Below are 16,699 nucleotides of genomic sequence, written 5' to 3' on the forward strand. Positions count from 1 at the left end.
AAACAATAACATTCCCTCCCTCAAACCAGTCAACATTTATTTAATCCAATTTCAACAACACACAGTCTTATTTTTTTGGAGAAATGCACAACTATTCTAAAATTGGCATGAATTGGTCCCCAAAGATCTCTGTTCCCAAGTAATACCATTTATTTTGCTTTTTCCACAGAACCTGTCCCTAAAGGTTCATAGCTAATTCTGTCTCAAAGGAACCCAGTTCTGGCTTGAACAGATTTATTTATATACAAACTATAACCAACATTCAACTTAGGCATAGTTGGCCTATAAACTGAAGGTTGCAGAAAGGCATTTGATTTCTCTCTTCAGTGCAGAAAGGATTTTAACTTCCTGGTAATCAGTTTCTACACCAACACACACCTGAGTCACAAAACAATTTCATCAGACAGGAATCAATTATACTAGGACGTGTTCTGTTGCAAAGTTAAAGTCTTTATTAGACTTTTTTATCAGTATCACTTTTTTATATTACAATTTTGTAGACAAATCAAGTAAAATGGGAGTCACAGAGAAGTTCCTATTTTTGCATAGGCTTCAGCTGCAAAATTCACACAATAGGTGAAAACACAATTTTTGATTTTGGCAGACCAGGGATGAAATCCAGCAGGTTCTGGAGAATCAGTAGCGGAAATTTTGAGTTTGGAGAACTGACAAATACCACCTCCAGGTGACCCCAGGAGTGGGGTGGGAATGGAGATTTTGCAGTATCCTTCCCCTGCCACACCACGTCCACCAAGCCATGCCCACAGAACTGGTAGAAAAAAAAATAGGATTTCACCACTGTGGCAGACCGTGTATATAAACATAGTTGATTTACCACTGCATAGGAATGTGGCAACTGTATTTCAAGACGGAAGACCCATTTAAAGATTATACCAAAATTAAAAACTGAGAATGAAATGTTTGAGTATCTTTTTTCCCACACTGATCAGCCAAATAACCCTAGGAAACTCATGAACTGTTACTTAACGGTGCTGAAATGTATAGTGCAGTGAATATGGAAGATCTATTTATCTTAAATGGCTTTATGTTTTTGGCAGGCAAATTCATGGATGAAAAGTCCAAATGCACAGTGTGTATCCTTCAGAGGCAGGAAAACAAAAACACTTGGATGTCCTCTTTTATTCAGAAATGTTTATAATAAAAATGAACAACACACTTTTGAAGTGAAACACTAGATCTTCTTAGTTGTTGGGAAATCTTATCTTGCAGCAGAAATGCAAGGAATAAAGGCTAATTTAATAGAGACTCCTCAAAAAATTAACTTTTTTTCCTCCAGGAAATAGAGACTATTTCCTGCGTCAAAGTCAAGTCCAGCCACATTTTCCATTTTGTATATTTAAGTCTCTCAGGAGAAGATCTGCTTACAGACATAAGCTGATGAAGAAATGTCACTTTGGAGCAATAGCAGAGGAATTAGAGTTACATGATGCTGACACTTTTCCCTGAAACCCTGCACAGCAGTTATACAAGAAAGTTTGAAATCAACTTTCAATAGATTTGGATCCAGCAATGATATTCCATGGGACTGTTATGGCCATATCAACAGTGCCACAATGAAGTCCAAAAGAGCAGAAAACCCCTCTTGTTCAATTCAGTTTTAGCTCAATGCTAGCTGGCTATTAACTACAGTAGAGCAGCAGCAAGACCATCATCTCTTCATCACAAAGTTGGGTTCCTTCCCGTCATCTTTCTCTTCTTCCTCGGAAGTTTCATCTTCACTGGTCTGCTGTTTGGGGGAATGATCAGAATCCGCAGCTACAAACGCAAGTATAAGAGAAAAGAAGGTCTGATTAAAGTTATGGAAGTTTAATATACTGGCATTCATTACTATCAGAACCAAGCAGAACATTCAGAAACAGATAGCATCTGAAAGAAGAAAAGGCTGTTCTTTTTATGTTAGTCTAAGATTATGATGCCACCCTGGAGGTGGCAGTGGCTTGACTACCTCGTTAACCATTTAGGCTTCTGGTTTTATTATGTTGCTGTAAACCATCCAGAATCACTTATTTAAGATGGGAAGAGTAGAAATTTAATTAATAATAATAACCACCACTACCACCACCACCACCACCACCACCACCACCACCACCACCACCACCACCACCACCTTACTCGGAACAGCTTACATCCCGCAATGATACCTTAACAGTTCCTAGGTCCTTGGTTAGGACTCGAGCTGCTGAGCTATTAATCAGTCTCAAAGGCTGTGAATCTCACTAAAGATTAACTAATAATAATAATTATAATAGTAGTAGTAATAATAATAATAATAATAATAATAATGATGATGATGATGATGATGATGATGATGTAAAAATACTGGAAATCTCTGCAGACTTCTTAGATCTAGTCCCCAGTCTTCCTCAAATTGGATTAGTCTTTCTTCCTCAAGTTGGCAGGCTTGGATGTAGTCAATCTCCCTCCCCTTCCTGGCAGCTTGGCTTCTGGGAGTTAGTCCTATCTCTTCCAAGGGCATCAGGTTAGGGAAGAATGAGTTAATAAAGAACTGTTCTTTTCCCCCTTGCTGTATCCACAGAGGGAGGGGAACCTCCTATCTCCCTAGCTCTACCACCAGACAACATCATGTAAATATGTTCTTCTTGTGTGAATGAACAGCCTACTTTTCATATTATGGAAAATCTTTTTCTTCCGCTGCTTCAAGCTGCAAACATGAACTGCAGTTCTTACGACCTTAATGGAATTATATTTCCATGATCACTTTGTCTTCTTTCCCTCACTGGGAGAAATGGAAGCAACTACCAGGCTGCAGTGAATTGTGGCCATTCAGAAAATGGAGGTGCACCATGCAGTCCAACAATAGAATGCCTTGCTTTGCTTCACTAATGGGAGTTCTGCTGCGTTCTGACACTGTGGAATGCCAAGAGCTTACATTACCAACACAAAGCAAGCAATTTTGTTGTTGGCCCACAGGGTTCAATTCTAGAAACGGCCCCATTTTTCAGATAGCCAGAATTTAATGCAGCTTCTTGGAAAATAGCTTCCAGGATTATACCATGTGGCTCAACAACATAAAGGCCTGCCCTCCTTACCTTAACCCAACCTCCTGAGCTCTGGAGATCTATAAAAGGTAAGCAAGGAGGGTTTGGGGCCCAGTGGAGTGGGAAGCAGGCCCAAGGCCAGCAGGGACCCAATAGGGGAACGGGGAGCAGGCTCATAGGACCCTGAAGGGCAGGAAGTGGATCATGAGGTGCGTTAGGAAGTGCAGGAGGCCTTGGGAGGCCCGGGAATGCAGACCTGGGCCTGTGCTATGCCTCCCCAGCCTCCGTCATTCCTGCTGCGTTTAACAACCACATCAGGGAGAGCAATGAGTGGAGTATTGTTAAGTGAGGCAATCTTGCTTAATGACTATCACCACTTGCAACTGTATTGGGCAGACTCCATTACAGTCCTAAATCGAGGACTACCTGAACAGGGCTCTTGGCTGGGGAAGGCCACTTTAAAAGACACCCACACTAATTTATGTGGCATGTTGTTCCTGCAGACATACAATTTCTGCTGAATTGGACAGAAATGAGCTTTCTGGGATTGACAAAATACATTTTCTTTTAGGCTGACCTCAAGATTACAACTTTTTGAGTTACCTGCATCTTCATTCTTTTGCTCAACTTTATTTTTCTTTGCCAGCAATTTCTTCTCTTTCAATTTCTGACTGCAAAAAAAGCAAAAGAGAAATTAAATACTGATTAAATGGACAACTCTTTTCACACTTTGCAGTTTTTTTTACTCCAATCTTAATAAAGATGTAAGGTTTAAATATAACCTTTAATTTGCAAAGAAATTCCTATTTAATTGAAATAGATGAAAATAGCTCTTAAATATTTTCCATCTCTTTTACTCTGGCTCAAAATCCAAAATATTGGGTTTATCTTATTCATCTTATTCTTTACATGATGCTGGACTGGGAAAACTGGGCTATAAATAAACTGCTGTTTCCAGTAGCTTGGAAAGATCTGTGGCCACCTACAGATAAATATATGAATTGCATCACATAATTTGTATCATCTCTTTTAAATGATAGCATAATATAAATTTCAATCCTTTCAGCCACATATTTTCCCATTGTTCCATCAATATATCATGTCCAAAGTTCTTAGCTCATTTCAACATTATCTTCCACTTCAATTTCATGATCATCATCTGTACCAAGTTCAACTTATGTCTTGTGCTGTTCAATTCCAAACGTCTTGTTATCTACCTTAAATCTTTCTCTTTAAGTGCATATAAAATCATTGAAAAATAAATTCTTCCGTAGTCAATTGATTTCTTGATTTCGTCTTATTTTCACCTTGCTCTTGTAACAACTCTCACTAGGTTAACTATCTCACTTTGCCAGCTCTTTCCTATAAAAACCTTCTTAGACTGAGACTGATAAAGGCATTTTCGGACACAATTTGGATTTTCCATATTCTCAACAAGACACTTCTATTATAGTGATTTTTAAAAGCTACATTAAATTTAACTTTATTGTATCACAGAAATCCATGCTATCAAAATCTTCAGCCATGCCTTTCTTTTTCTCTCAGAATTCTTTTTTTTCTCAGCATCATCCACTCTTTCATCCAAACCAGAGAAGATTGCAAAATACCGTTTTGAATCAGTCAGCCCCAATCCTCCTTGTTCCTTTGCATTTTAGAACACTTCATATTTAATCCTTGCCTTTTTCCCTTAAAAACTAAGATGTATCTTTCTGCCATTGCTTAAATGGTATATCAGTTGTCCAAATAGGTATTAAAACAAAAACATGATTCTAAGCCCGTGACAGCGAACCTATGGCACACGTGCCAGAGGTGGCACACAGTGCCCTCTGTGGGCACGCAAGCCGTCGCCCCAGTTGAGCTCTGCTGTGCATGCGTGCGCATGTCCCACCAGCCAGCTGGTCTTTGGGTCTCTGCCATGCATGTGTGGGGGTTAGGACACGTGCTTGCGCTTTGGGCACTTGGTCTGGAAAAAGTTAGCCATTACTGTTCTAAGCAATACTCATTTTATCACAAAAATTCTCAGCAATAGCAACAGTAATTTCTCTCATCTTAGCATATCCTTCTTAATTTCATTTTATGTTTTAACATAGTTGTTTTGAAATAACATACAATTCATATTAGTTATACTAATACCCAAATGTAGTATTTTACCTTTTCCTCAATTTTAAAACAGTATTTTTCATCAAATCTTTTTGTTCTTAAATCGTCATTTTTTTTGCTAACATCTTCATTTTCATTACTAATTTTAAGTGAAGGAGATGAGCCAAGTTTAATTTGGAACTTAAGAAACTCATATTCCTGGTCAAAAATAAAGAAAAGACAAGCATGATATAAAGCTCATGATATAACCCTCAATTAGGGCAATGCTGAAACTAATGAGATAATACATGAGATCAAATTTAGTTATTAAATTTATTAAATTAAATGGAAAAATTGGAATTAAAAAATAGTTCTGCTATGGCTAATACAGAAGCCCTTTAGAGTTTTTGTATCAGCCACCAAGAACAGCTTGACCTTACCGCTTCTTTCTACGTTTGGCTGTCTGTTTTTCTGCAACCATCTTATTCTTTTCAAGCTTCTTCTGATATTCTTCATCTAATTTTTGCTAAAAGAAATAGATGCAATAAATTAAATCTGAAATTGTAAACAATTCAATGAAAGTATATTTATACAGGGACTTCCGGTTGGCACCGCAGGCTTCGTGGACTGTCTCCTCAGACCGCCAGCCCTGTGACTTCGTAAAAGCCGCTTTGACAGTGCAAATTGGTTGTCTGGTGGCTGAAAAACCTCCCCTTCGGGAAAAGAAGGAGAGGAGAGCCGGTGGGTGAGAGTAGAGCTCCCTGAAAGTCCTCTGGAATAATTCCAGAGGCTTGGAGGGTGAGAGCTCCCCAGTCAGCCCGCCATGAAGCTCCGAAGCCGGGACGACTCTGTGTAAACAGAGCCAGAAGCCGCGATCCGATCCTGCTACCAAAAAGTGAGTCTGATTGATTACAAGCGCAGGCAGAGTGGAAACAGGAGAACAAGCCTTAAAAGTAACAGAGCTTAACTCTGGAGTTACTTCGTTTCAAACTGAATTTCTTTGAGCTGGAGGCTGAAGATGGCGCCTTTGTTATGGTTTTGAAAGTGAAAGTCAGAAACGAAAGTGCTTATTGAGAACTTTGCGCTGGGAGAGTGGATTAAAGCTGCTGGGAAGTGAGATCTTGTGGACAAAAGACTATTTTGCCTGATAAATTAGAGACTATAAATTACAAGCATTTTAAAGTTGTTCAAGGGACTTTGTGGCTTTGGAAAAAAAAAATCTTTTTAAAAGGAGAAAAAAAAAAGATGGCTTCTAAACAAGTTAAGCCAGGAGTTGCTAAAGGAGGGGGAAGTTCTCCAGTTGTGTCAGTGGTGACACAGAAAGCACAACTTCTGGCTGATTCACAGAGTCAGGAGGCTGCTCTTAATGATTTTAAAGAATTTATGAAAGAAGCCATGAATAATCAAGCCACAGCAATGAAAGAAGCTATGATTAATCAAGCCACAGCAATGAATAACTTAACAGTACTTGTGGAAGGGAAATTAAAGAAAGTGGAGGAGGATATAAAGTCAATTAAAGAGGTGGTTGCAATAAAACACGATAAAATAAGAGATGATATTGTTTATGCTGTATCAGGATTGTCAAAACTTGTTATCCAGCTGGATGAGAAAGTGGAAGAAATTAATGAAGCCAATTTAAATTTGGAAAGCAAAATGGGAGATGTCATGACCAAAACAGAGAAAGTGGATGATGAATTGGTAATGTTACAATACAGGTCCATGGAGTTTGCTTTGAGATTGAGAGGCCTGAAAGAAAACAGCAAAGAAAATTTAAAGGACATTTGTGCTGATGCTATTGCAGAGATAATTAAAGAAAGACCAGAAGATGTGGCAAGCCGAATTGATAAAATCTACAGGGTTAATTCCTGGCTGGCAAGATAACAAGAAAAAGATGGAAAGCATAATGCAGAAAACATACAACAACGGATTGAAAGAGAAGTTTTAATGATGCAATATAATTTTACTGAATATGCGATTAGACTGAGGATTGCAGGAAAATAACAGAGATGATTTAAGGAAAATATCTTCTGAAATTCTGGCTGGGATCTTAAAGGTTCAACCTGAGGAAGTATTTTGTAGGATTGATAGAGTTTATAGAATAAATTCCTGGATTGCAAAGCAAAGGCAATTGCCTAGAGATGTGGTGATTTATTTTACAGATAAAGAAATAAGAAATAATATTGTGCAAAATTCCTTCAACTCTACTTTGCAATTGTTTGGAAGAAAGATTTGGATTTACAAAGAGCTCCCGCCCAAGATGTTATCAGAAAGGAAGAAATTTGGTTTTCTGGTGACTGAGCTTAAAAAAAGAAATATTCTATTCAGGTGGGATGCTCCAGTTGGTATAATATTGAGATATCAAGGAGAAAGATACCAACTAAATACTGTTGAAAAAGCGGAAGAATTTTATCAAAAAATTTTGAAAATGAACTTAACATCTTTAGGCACAATAAAGGATAAGCAGAAGGAGTTGGAAATAAAGGGAAAACATCGAATTATAGAGGCTGCTGTGGACAAATTGCCTTTGGATTCTTTAGACATCTCAGCTGGATTATCTACAAATATGAGAGAAGTGGCATCGGACTCTAACGTGATGATTCACCAAGTCACAGACAAGTATGGAAACCAATTAGCTGATACACAATTGATAAAAAAGAAATATGAGACACAAAAACAAAACCAACAAGATCAAGTCATAAAGCAGAATGAAAACCGATCAGTTGATATACAACTTGATGAAAGGAAACCAGGATGGAGATCAAACCCACAAAAAGAAAAGAAAAAAAGAAATAGGTCTCACAAAAATAAAAATTTCTAAATTAAGCAACAGTGAAGCCAGTTATTTTAAAAAAATGAATGAATATATGAAAAGATAGTTGAGGCGAAGTATTGGTCAATATTATCCTGAGGAGAGTGACAGACCTCTGCAATGCCGTAATTTTGGGACGTGAAAAGAGCCTTAAATTGTTGGATTGGAATTATCTATTCTGGATTTCTTTTTTTTATTGATAAATATATTATATTTATCTTGAGCTATAAGGCAAGAGAGCTATGCTGGGGCACGCAGAAGATCTGGTTGTTACCCATTATGATGATGGGAATTAATAATCCTGATGAAAGCCACAATTACAATTATATGGAATATAATTATAATGTCACTCGGGTGGTTGTTTTCTTCTTTTATATATATATGAGGATATTCATTACTGATGGGGGCAGACGATGACTGAGGATTTTGAACAAACTGTTGCAACCAGGATGCTATGTTACCCTAATATGGATGATGGACTCAACAATCCAGTGGAAAGACATCAAAGAAGATATTATATGGATTATTTTTTATTTATTTTATTTTATATTGGATTTCTATACCACCCTTCTCCCTGAGGACTCAGGGTGGTGTACAGCCAGATTAAAAAACATGCAGAACAAATATTAAAAACAATTAGAAGATATATAAATTTGGCCCAATTAAAACTCATTTACCAATTAAAAACGTTTAAAACATTTAAAAAACAGTTAAAAATTTCATCTTAAGCCAGCCCGGCTTGTTTAAATAAATGGGTTTTAAGGGCGCGACGGAAGGCACTGAGGTCTTGGATTCTCCTTATCTCTGGGGGGAGCTGATTCCAGAGGGTAGGTGCCCCCACAGAGAAGGCTCTCCCCCTGGGGGTCACCAGCCTACATTGTCTGGCTGATGGCACCCCGAGGAGGCCCTCTCTGTGGGAGCGCACGGGTCGATGGGAGGTCGTTGGTAGCAGCAGGCGGTCTCGAAGATAGCTAGGCCCTATGCCATGGAGCGCTTTAAAGGTGATAACCAACACCTTGAAGCGCACCCGGAAGACAACTGGGAGCCAGTGCAGCTCGCGCAGGAGCGGTGTTACATGGGAGCGCCATGCTGCTCCCGTCACTACCCGCGCTGCTGCGTTCTGGACCAGCTGGAGCCTCCGGGTGCTCCTCAAGGGGAGCCCCATGTAGAGAGCGTTGCAATAGTCAAGGCGAGAGGTGACGAGGGCGTGAGTGACTGTGCACAGGGAATCCCGATCAAGAAAGGGCCGCAACTGGCGAATCAGGCGAACCTGACAAAAGGTCCCCCTGGTTACAGCCGTCCGATGTTCCTCCAAGGACAGCTGCATATCCAGGAGGACTCCCAGATTGCGAGCCCTCTCTGTGGGGGCCAATGACTCGCCCCCAATAGTCAGTGATGGAGTCAACTGACTATATCGGGATGCCGGGAGCCACAGCCACTCAGTCTTGGAAGGGTTGAGCTTGAGCCTGTTCCTCCCCATCCAGATCCGTACAGCCTCCAGGCACTGGGACATCACTTCAAGGGCATCGTTGGGGTGGCCTGGGGTGGAGATGTACAGCTGGGTGTCATCAGCGTACTGGTGGTATCTCACCCCAAAGCCACGGATGATCTCACCCAGTGGCTTCACATAAATGTTGAACAGGAGAGGCGAGAGGACCGATCCCTGCGGCACTCCACAAATGAGAGGCCTCGAGGTCGACCTCTGCCCCTCTGCCAACACAAACTGCGACCGGTCAGAGAGAAAGGAGGAGAACCACCGCAACACGGTGCCTCCCACCCCCAACTCTTCCAGCCGGTGCAGCATGATACCATGGTCGATGGTATCAAAAGCCGCTGAGAGGTCTAACAGGACCAGAACAGAGGAACAACCCCTGTCCCGAGCCCTCCAGAGATCATCAACCAACGCGACCAATGCCGTTTCTGTGCTGTGCCCAGACCTGAAACCCGACTGGAACGGATCTAGATAAGATTATAAATTTAAAGTCATTGATTTTTTCTATATAATGGAATATTTTTTTTTTTAGCAGGGCGGGCAGTGGATTAAAGATACTAAGAATTGTTGTGCATGGCAATTTTGTAGGAAAGTGGGTGGAAATAGGTTAGTTTACTGATTGTTTAGTTTAAGAAAAGGGATGTTTAAGTGATATATTTAGGGGAGTGGAGGAAATGGATAGAGTTGAATAAATGTAAAATTAGGATTTATGGGGAAGGCTGCTTTGAAATATTATATTAATATACACAAAAGATCAAATGTTAAAGTAGGATTTATTATATAGTTTTAAAGTGGAAGGTTGTTTTGAAATGTTGTATTAATATACAGATATAAGTATGGGGGAGGAGAAAAAGGGCAGATTATTGCTAAATTGGGAGTTATAATAATATTATGCTAAATTAGAAGTTATTATACAATGTTATAGTAGAATGTCATTTTGAAATGTATGGTAAAAGGGGGAAGTAATAATATTAATATTATTAGCAAGTAAGGGTCAGTATTTAGAGGAGGGAGTAAGGGGATGGTAAAATATTATATAATCTGTTATGAATTAGGTTTTTGTTGTGAAGAAGTCACAGGGGGGGATGGGTGGTGAGGGGGGGTTAGGGAGGAGGGGGGGAGAAAAATGGGAGAAAAAATTTGTATTTGAAAACTTTTTCAATAAAAAAAAAAGAAAAAAAAAGATGGAAAGCAGATACAAACTTATGCGGAGGTTGCAGCTGGACGAACTATCATGGAAGAAGATCTGGATCTTGGGGGCCTACCCCCAACTTTGGAACCATCTAAGAAGGGAGAGCCGTAAGCACAACGACTGACCCGATCAACTTATAAACTTCAAGAACAACAATCAAAAATGCAACAATCTCAAGATTTATCTCAAGAAGTCCAGAAAACAGAAGCGGGGGGGAGGGGGGGGCGCTAGGCCAAAGACTAAGGTGGAGGAGAATCTTCAGCTGATGCTCATGAGGCTTCGAAAGGCTAAAGATGGCAACTAAATTCCTATCTTGGAATGTTAATGGCCTAAACTCACCACAAAAAAGAAATCGAGGGTCTGGAAAAAGTATCAATATAAGCTAAATTATAAGATACCCGTATGGGCAAATCCCAGACATGCAATAGAAAATATAAGTATAGAGCAAAAAACAGAGGTGATTACGTATAAAGAGCTTCTTCTTTTGGAAAGGGGTATGCTGCAACTGAAATCTTTAGATGTATTAAAAGAAGAAGGAATAATTTACACTTGGTTTCAGTACGGTCAGCTTCAAGATAGATGGAGGGAAGATCAAAAAATTGGTGTTACGCAAAATGAGGAAAATCTGGTGAAACAGATTAGAGATCAAAGTCAGATGCATATTAAAAGGTTGTATAATGCTTTATTGGAAATAGATTCAGAAACGGAATTGGTTAAGGATTGTATGATAAAATGGGCACAAAACTTTCAGGAACCAGTGATGATGGAAATGTGGGAAAAGATTTGGGTTAGAAATGTTAAATTTACGCAAGCACAAAATTTGAGAGAGAATTTTTATAAAATGTTTTATAGATGGCACTTAGATCCTAAAAAATTATCATGTATGTACTCGAATTTGCAAGCTAAATGTTGGAGATGTGAATGTGATGATGCAACCTATTATCATATATGGTGGACTTGTAAGAAAATCAAGGCATTTTGGATAAAAATTTGGTGGGTGATGCAGAACATTTTGAAAAGAAGATTGAAATTTACTCCTCAATTGTTTCTACTGGGTATAACGACGGATTGTACAGTATTAGAGACTAAATTGATTTTGAACTTAATATCAGCAGCTCGGTTGTTGGTAGTGCAATACTGGAAGAAGGACTCTTTGCCTACTATTGAAGAGTGGATACTGAAAGTAACGAATTTAGCAGAAATGGCGAAAATCTCAGTGTATTTGAAGGACTATACACAAGAAATATACATATCGGAATGGAGAAGATGGATTGATTATATTCAAAATAAGTATCAGACAAGAAAATATCAAATTGCTTATGAATGAATGTTAAGTATTAGAAGTATTATGTTATCTATAGTGGAGTTAAGGTTTCAGGGGGGGAGTTAGTAGTCTGAGGATAGGTAGGTTAATTTAGCTTATGATTATTAACTGAAATACCTTGTATTTTGCTCTGGGAAGTCTGGGGGGAGGGTGGGAAAGGGTGGGGGGAATATTGGGGGGGGGAAATTCTTTTTTTCTGTAAAACTTTTCAATTAAAAAAAAAAAAAGAAAGTATATTTATACAATTTACCAAAAATTCACATTTCCAAAAAGCCACCTTATTTACCATAATGCTAAATGGATTTGCCTAAAGTATCTTTGAATATACAAATGTTATTGATTCATGTCCTGGTTCTGGACTTCCCAGACACATAGCTGGATGTATTGGGAATAGAACGCCACATGTGTTATTTAACAACATGGTCATCCAAAAATAAGAAACTATATTTTTCTGCACACTCAGAAGATGAGTACCCAGGAAACAACTAGCTTGTAAATATAAGTTTAATACATATTGAAGGGAAGGAAAAATGGGCTAAAAGGAAAAAAAATATTAGTAAAGTTTTCTGATGGGAAGAAAAGAGCAAACAAAGGAAAATGAAAGAGAAAGAAAACGTACAAACACCTGCATCAGTATTTAATATTTTGTTCTTGGAGAGAATCAAAGAGGGAAGGGGAGAGAGGGGAGAAAGTAGACCTTTTTGTAGTTTACAGAACAGCAAGGATTCTCGAGGTAATCAATATCAAAGCTTTTGAGGGAAAGTCATTTTACCTTCTCAGCCATGGCATCCATAAAATCTTGCCTCTGATATTCCCGCCGCCGAAGATGTCGATAGACATGAAATTCCCCACTTCCAGCCCCAGCACTGGAACCTGTCGAAAAAGAAAAGGCAAAAATATATAGGGCTGAAGCAAAATATTCCATCTTAATCTCCAACAGTTTAAGAGTCCCAAATAGCTGAGTTCGGTAAAGTCTCTCTTTAAATCTTTGAAAAGTTGTTACCGTTTAGAAGAAACAAGTTGGATCTGAAACAATGAAAATTATTTCATTCCACATAGCTTACCCCAAATCTAACTGCCAAGAATCAGTGATGTGGTTTAACACCATTTTGGCATAGGAAATACATGAACATTTCAATATAACCCCAATATAACAGACCAAGTATAATTGAAAATAAAAGAGCTCAAAATTCAGGAGAAAAAAAAATAAAATCCTGGCTAGGCTCACTTGTATGATCACTCTACTTGCTAGACCCCACTGCCAATGGTACATGTTCCCATATTCATTGTCACCTACAGTAATCCCAATGGCAACTTAGAAAAATGAATTCATTACATATTATGAATTTGAAATTACTTAGAGACTGAATAAAACAGTCATGTGAACCTTATGACCTTTTCATATGAGATCTTCTATGAAGCATATGCTACTTTATGAAAAATTAAATACAAATGCAAATATGAGAGTTATTTTTCATTTTGCTAATATGAATTTCCCTCCTCTAGCTAAAAAGGGCAAATGTGATCAGTTATGTTCCTTGGTTTGGTGTAATAACACCCTTTGTCTTGACAAAGACTGTTAATATTCCCAAGGATGAATGGAAAAAGTTTTAAGTTTGTTACAAGTAGAGGACTGTCCATTAAATAATGTAAACTCACACATTTTATAAATTATTTTGTATAACTTATCCTAAATTTGTTAGATATGAAGATCAATTACGTGAAGCATTCAAGTAAATCATGCAAAGCAAAGCCCCAGTCATCTTATTCAGCAAATATCTTTGATTGTGCACAGTGCAGGCATTTCTCATTATCTATGCCATAAGAGTTACTTTACCTTTGCTTTTAAGTAAAGGGCAAGATTTTGAGAAAGCAGCTCCTTGTTAAAATCATACTATAAATTCACATCCCTGGCCACCAAAATCTCAGATTTTCTCTGCAATATCTCACAACAAACAGAGGTATAAGTCACTGTTCAAAATCTCTCCATTTACAGTTATAAAATTGAAACATTATTTAAGAATCAGGGGATTCAGAGTTGTAAATATCTCACTACAATAACATCCATGGATCAGAGGAATTTGAAGAGTTTGTTAAGGCTAATATCAAAGTGCCAAATTGGACCAAAAATTGCCTCTGAAACAAGTTTCAAACTTGTCCTTGACACCATCAATTTTACTCTTCAAAACTCCTGTTTTTCCTCCTTTTCTCTAAAAGTAACGAACAAAACCCAAGAAACTACTTAAAAGACCCCCCCACAACTTACCCATAACATCTCTGACGAATTCTGGAGGTGGGCGGGGTGCCCATTCATTCAGCTTTTCAGGAATTGGAACTGTTTTATCCTGCAGTGAAAAATAAGCAACACTCTGATGCTTCCAATGGGAGTCATTATTTAGAGCTGTAATTAAATTGCATACAGATTCTAACAGTGGAGAGAAATCACGACTGATTTTAACTTATGTAGATATTCCATGCTTGACTACACATTGTGGAACCAAAGTATCACAATACTGGAATGCATAAACATCAGACTGCCTTGATAGATCCAATCCTATATTCCACCAACCAGCAGCGAAACGATCAGGATCAGTGACACTAATTCAAATCTTTATTGTCAGTGCACAACATATGTACAATGAGATTGGTTGAGCTCCCTAATCTTTATGCTGAGGAAGGGGAAGCTTAACTCCTCTACTCAGGGACGTAATAGAAGTAGCTGAAGGAGAGGATGTCAAGCCACAAACTTGAGGAAAAAAACCCCAGGACTGATTTGGATGACGGGGAGAAATCTCCCTCTTCAGCCCTCTAGTTTGATGATTGTAACAAGGACCCAAGTGCCCTCAGCTGAGGGAATGAAAGCAGCCAGGTCTCATTTCTCAACCGCCAAAAAGCTGGGGAAAGCCAAGGGGCAGGTAGCCACGCCCACCAACACATACCCCGCCCCCTCACCGGATTTCTCATTAGCCTCTCTAGCTTGAGGCGCTGCTCCTCTGCGGCACTCCGGGGAATGACCAGCGGCTGCGGCTCCTTCCGGGGCCGAGGGGGCCGCGTCGGCCCCGCCGCCATCCTACTCCCAAGTTTCCCTCCCCCTTGTGCAAAAGGCCGCGGCCCCGACCGATGACGTCACGGAGGGCGACGGTCACACAGACTCGGTATGTGGAGGCGTAAGAAGGCGGGGATAGTGACGTTCCCGCCTCTTCCCCCCTACTACTCTTCCTTTCATAGGAAGAGCGAGCCATTACTTTCTTTAATATTAATGAGGGCGGGAAACCTGAGGAGGCGTGTCTCTCCTGAAGCGAATGGAAAGCCTAATGGGTTTCCCAGGATTCCTCGCGGCTTCTTCTAATTCTGTTTATTATAAGTGTCTCGTTTATAGCTATGACAACGAGAACGCTAATAATTGCATTTGGGGATAATCCAACCAGTTTCTAAATATTTCCCTGTTCAGTAAACACGCTTGTCCACGTAGAATTAAGTTATATTGATCGCGGGTCTAATGTACATTTTATTCGTTTATTTACATACTGAATTTGTTCACTTGATGGGAGCTTTGAAATTGGTTAAGAAAAGGATCCGGTGGTTTTCAGATATAAGAGAATCATGTTAACATAGGTCTGTGTAGCTGCCTACCACAAGGGCAACAGAATACCTGTCGACGTAGAAAAACAGGCGGAAAAGATTGAGCATTCAAAGTTTAAATCTCTTAAGAGTGAGTTCCTGTGTTTATGGTTTGATTGTAGTGAACTGCAGTAGGCGAATATGTGAGACCGCACTGTATGATTTCATTTTAGTCTGCAATGAGTTGAGTTTTCTGCAGAATAAACAAAACCAAATCCTAGAAAATTCAGAGTGGAGAGCCTTCATTTATAATTGTGTAAGGTGCAAACTCTGCCAGTTTTTTTTTGTTTTGTTTTGTTAAAAGCATCTATTTTAGAGTGCTTGATCCAGAGTTTCCAAAATAATAAGTATTTGAATAAAATATAATAATAATAATAATAATAACAACAACAACAACAACTGGGACGCCTTGCGCACAGTAACTCATACCCTTGTCACCTCCCAGCTGGACTACTGTAATGCTCCCTACATGGGGCTCCCCTTGAAGAGCACTCGGAGGCTCCAACTGGTCCAGAATGCGGCCGCGTGGGTGGTTATGGGCACAACCCATTGTGCCCACGTGACACCCCTCCTGCGCGAGCAGCACTGGCTCCCAGTGGTCTTTCGGGTGCGATTCAAGGTGCTGGTTACCACCTTTAAAGCGCTCCATGGCATAGGACCCGGGTACCTTCAAGACCGACTTCTGCCATCAATAGCCTCCCACCAGGCAGTCCGCTCCCACAGAGAGGGTCTCCTCAAGGTGCCATCGGCCAAGTTATGTCGGCTGGCGACACCCAGGGGGAGGGCCTTCTGTGTGGGAGCCCCTGCCCTGTGGAATGAACTGGCCCCGGAAATGCGTAAGATCTCCGACCTCCGTGTATTTCGCTGTGCCCTCAAGACCCTACTGTTCCGCCAGGCCGAGCTATCTGTAATGATTTTAAATTAGGAGTTTTAAATTTTGGGGGTTTTAAATTTGAGCCGAAACTAATAATTTTAATTATTTTTAATTGATGTCTGTCTTTGTGCTTTTAATAGGCTGTACACTGCCCTGAGTCCTTCGGGAGAAGGGCGGTATAGAAATAAAATTAATAAATTATTATTATTATTATTATTATTATTATTATTATTATTATTATTATTATTATTATTATTATTACAAGGAAACTAAATTGGTTACTCTGGC

The 16,699-nt window shown here is 39.4% G+C and overlaps 1 protein-coding gene across 1 annotated transcript; it reads right to left on the reverse strand.

The window, feature by feature from the left end:
• Positions 1 to 1,125: 1,125 nt before the first annotated feature.
• On the reverse strand, positions 1,126 to 15,017 carry PRKRIP1 (PRKR interacting protein 1). Its single transcript, XM_070945769.1, has 6 exons — positions 14,869 to 15,017; positions 14,183 to 14,261; positions 12,689 to 12,789; positions 5,540 to 5,625; positions 3,624 to 3,691; positions 1,126 to 1,776 (listed from the first exon to the last, which is right to left on the reverse strand). The coding sequence occupies exons 1-6, from the start codon at positions 14,983 to 14,985 to the stop codon at positions 1,670 to 1,672; spliced, it is 558 nt and encodes a 185-aa protein (XP_070801870.1). The 5' UTR covers positions 14,986 to 15,017; the 3' UTR covers positions 1,126 to 1,669.
• Positions 15,018 to 16,699: the final 1,682 nt, after the last annotated feature.

The sequence above is a fragment of the Pituophis catenifer genome, unplaced genomic scaffold, assembly GCF_029215685.1.
Source record: "Pituophis catenifer annectens isolate HBS135680 unplaced genomic scaffold, rPitCat1.0.hap2 SCAF_1, whole genome shotgun sequence".
Classification (NCBI taxonomy): Eukaryota; Metazoa; Chordata; class Lepidosauria; order Squamata; family Colubridae; genus Pituophis; species Pituophis catenifer.

Coding starts and splice junctions, on each gene's coding strand:
- PRKRIP1 (XM_070945769.1), bottom strand. CDS start 14,985: ATGGCGGCGGGGCCGACGCGGCCCCCTCGGCCCCGGAAGGAGCCGCAG. Junction 12,790..14,182: donor ATTCGTCAGAGATGTTATGG/GTAAGTTGTGGG, acceptor CTTTTTCGACAG/GTTCCAGTGCTGGGGCTGGA. Junction 1,777..3,623: donor GCAAAAGAATGAAGATGCAG/GTAACTCAAAAA, acceptor TTGCGTTTGTAG/CTGCGGATTCTGATCATTCC.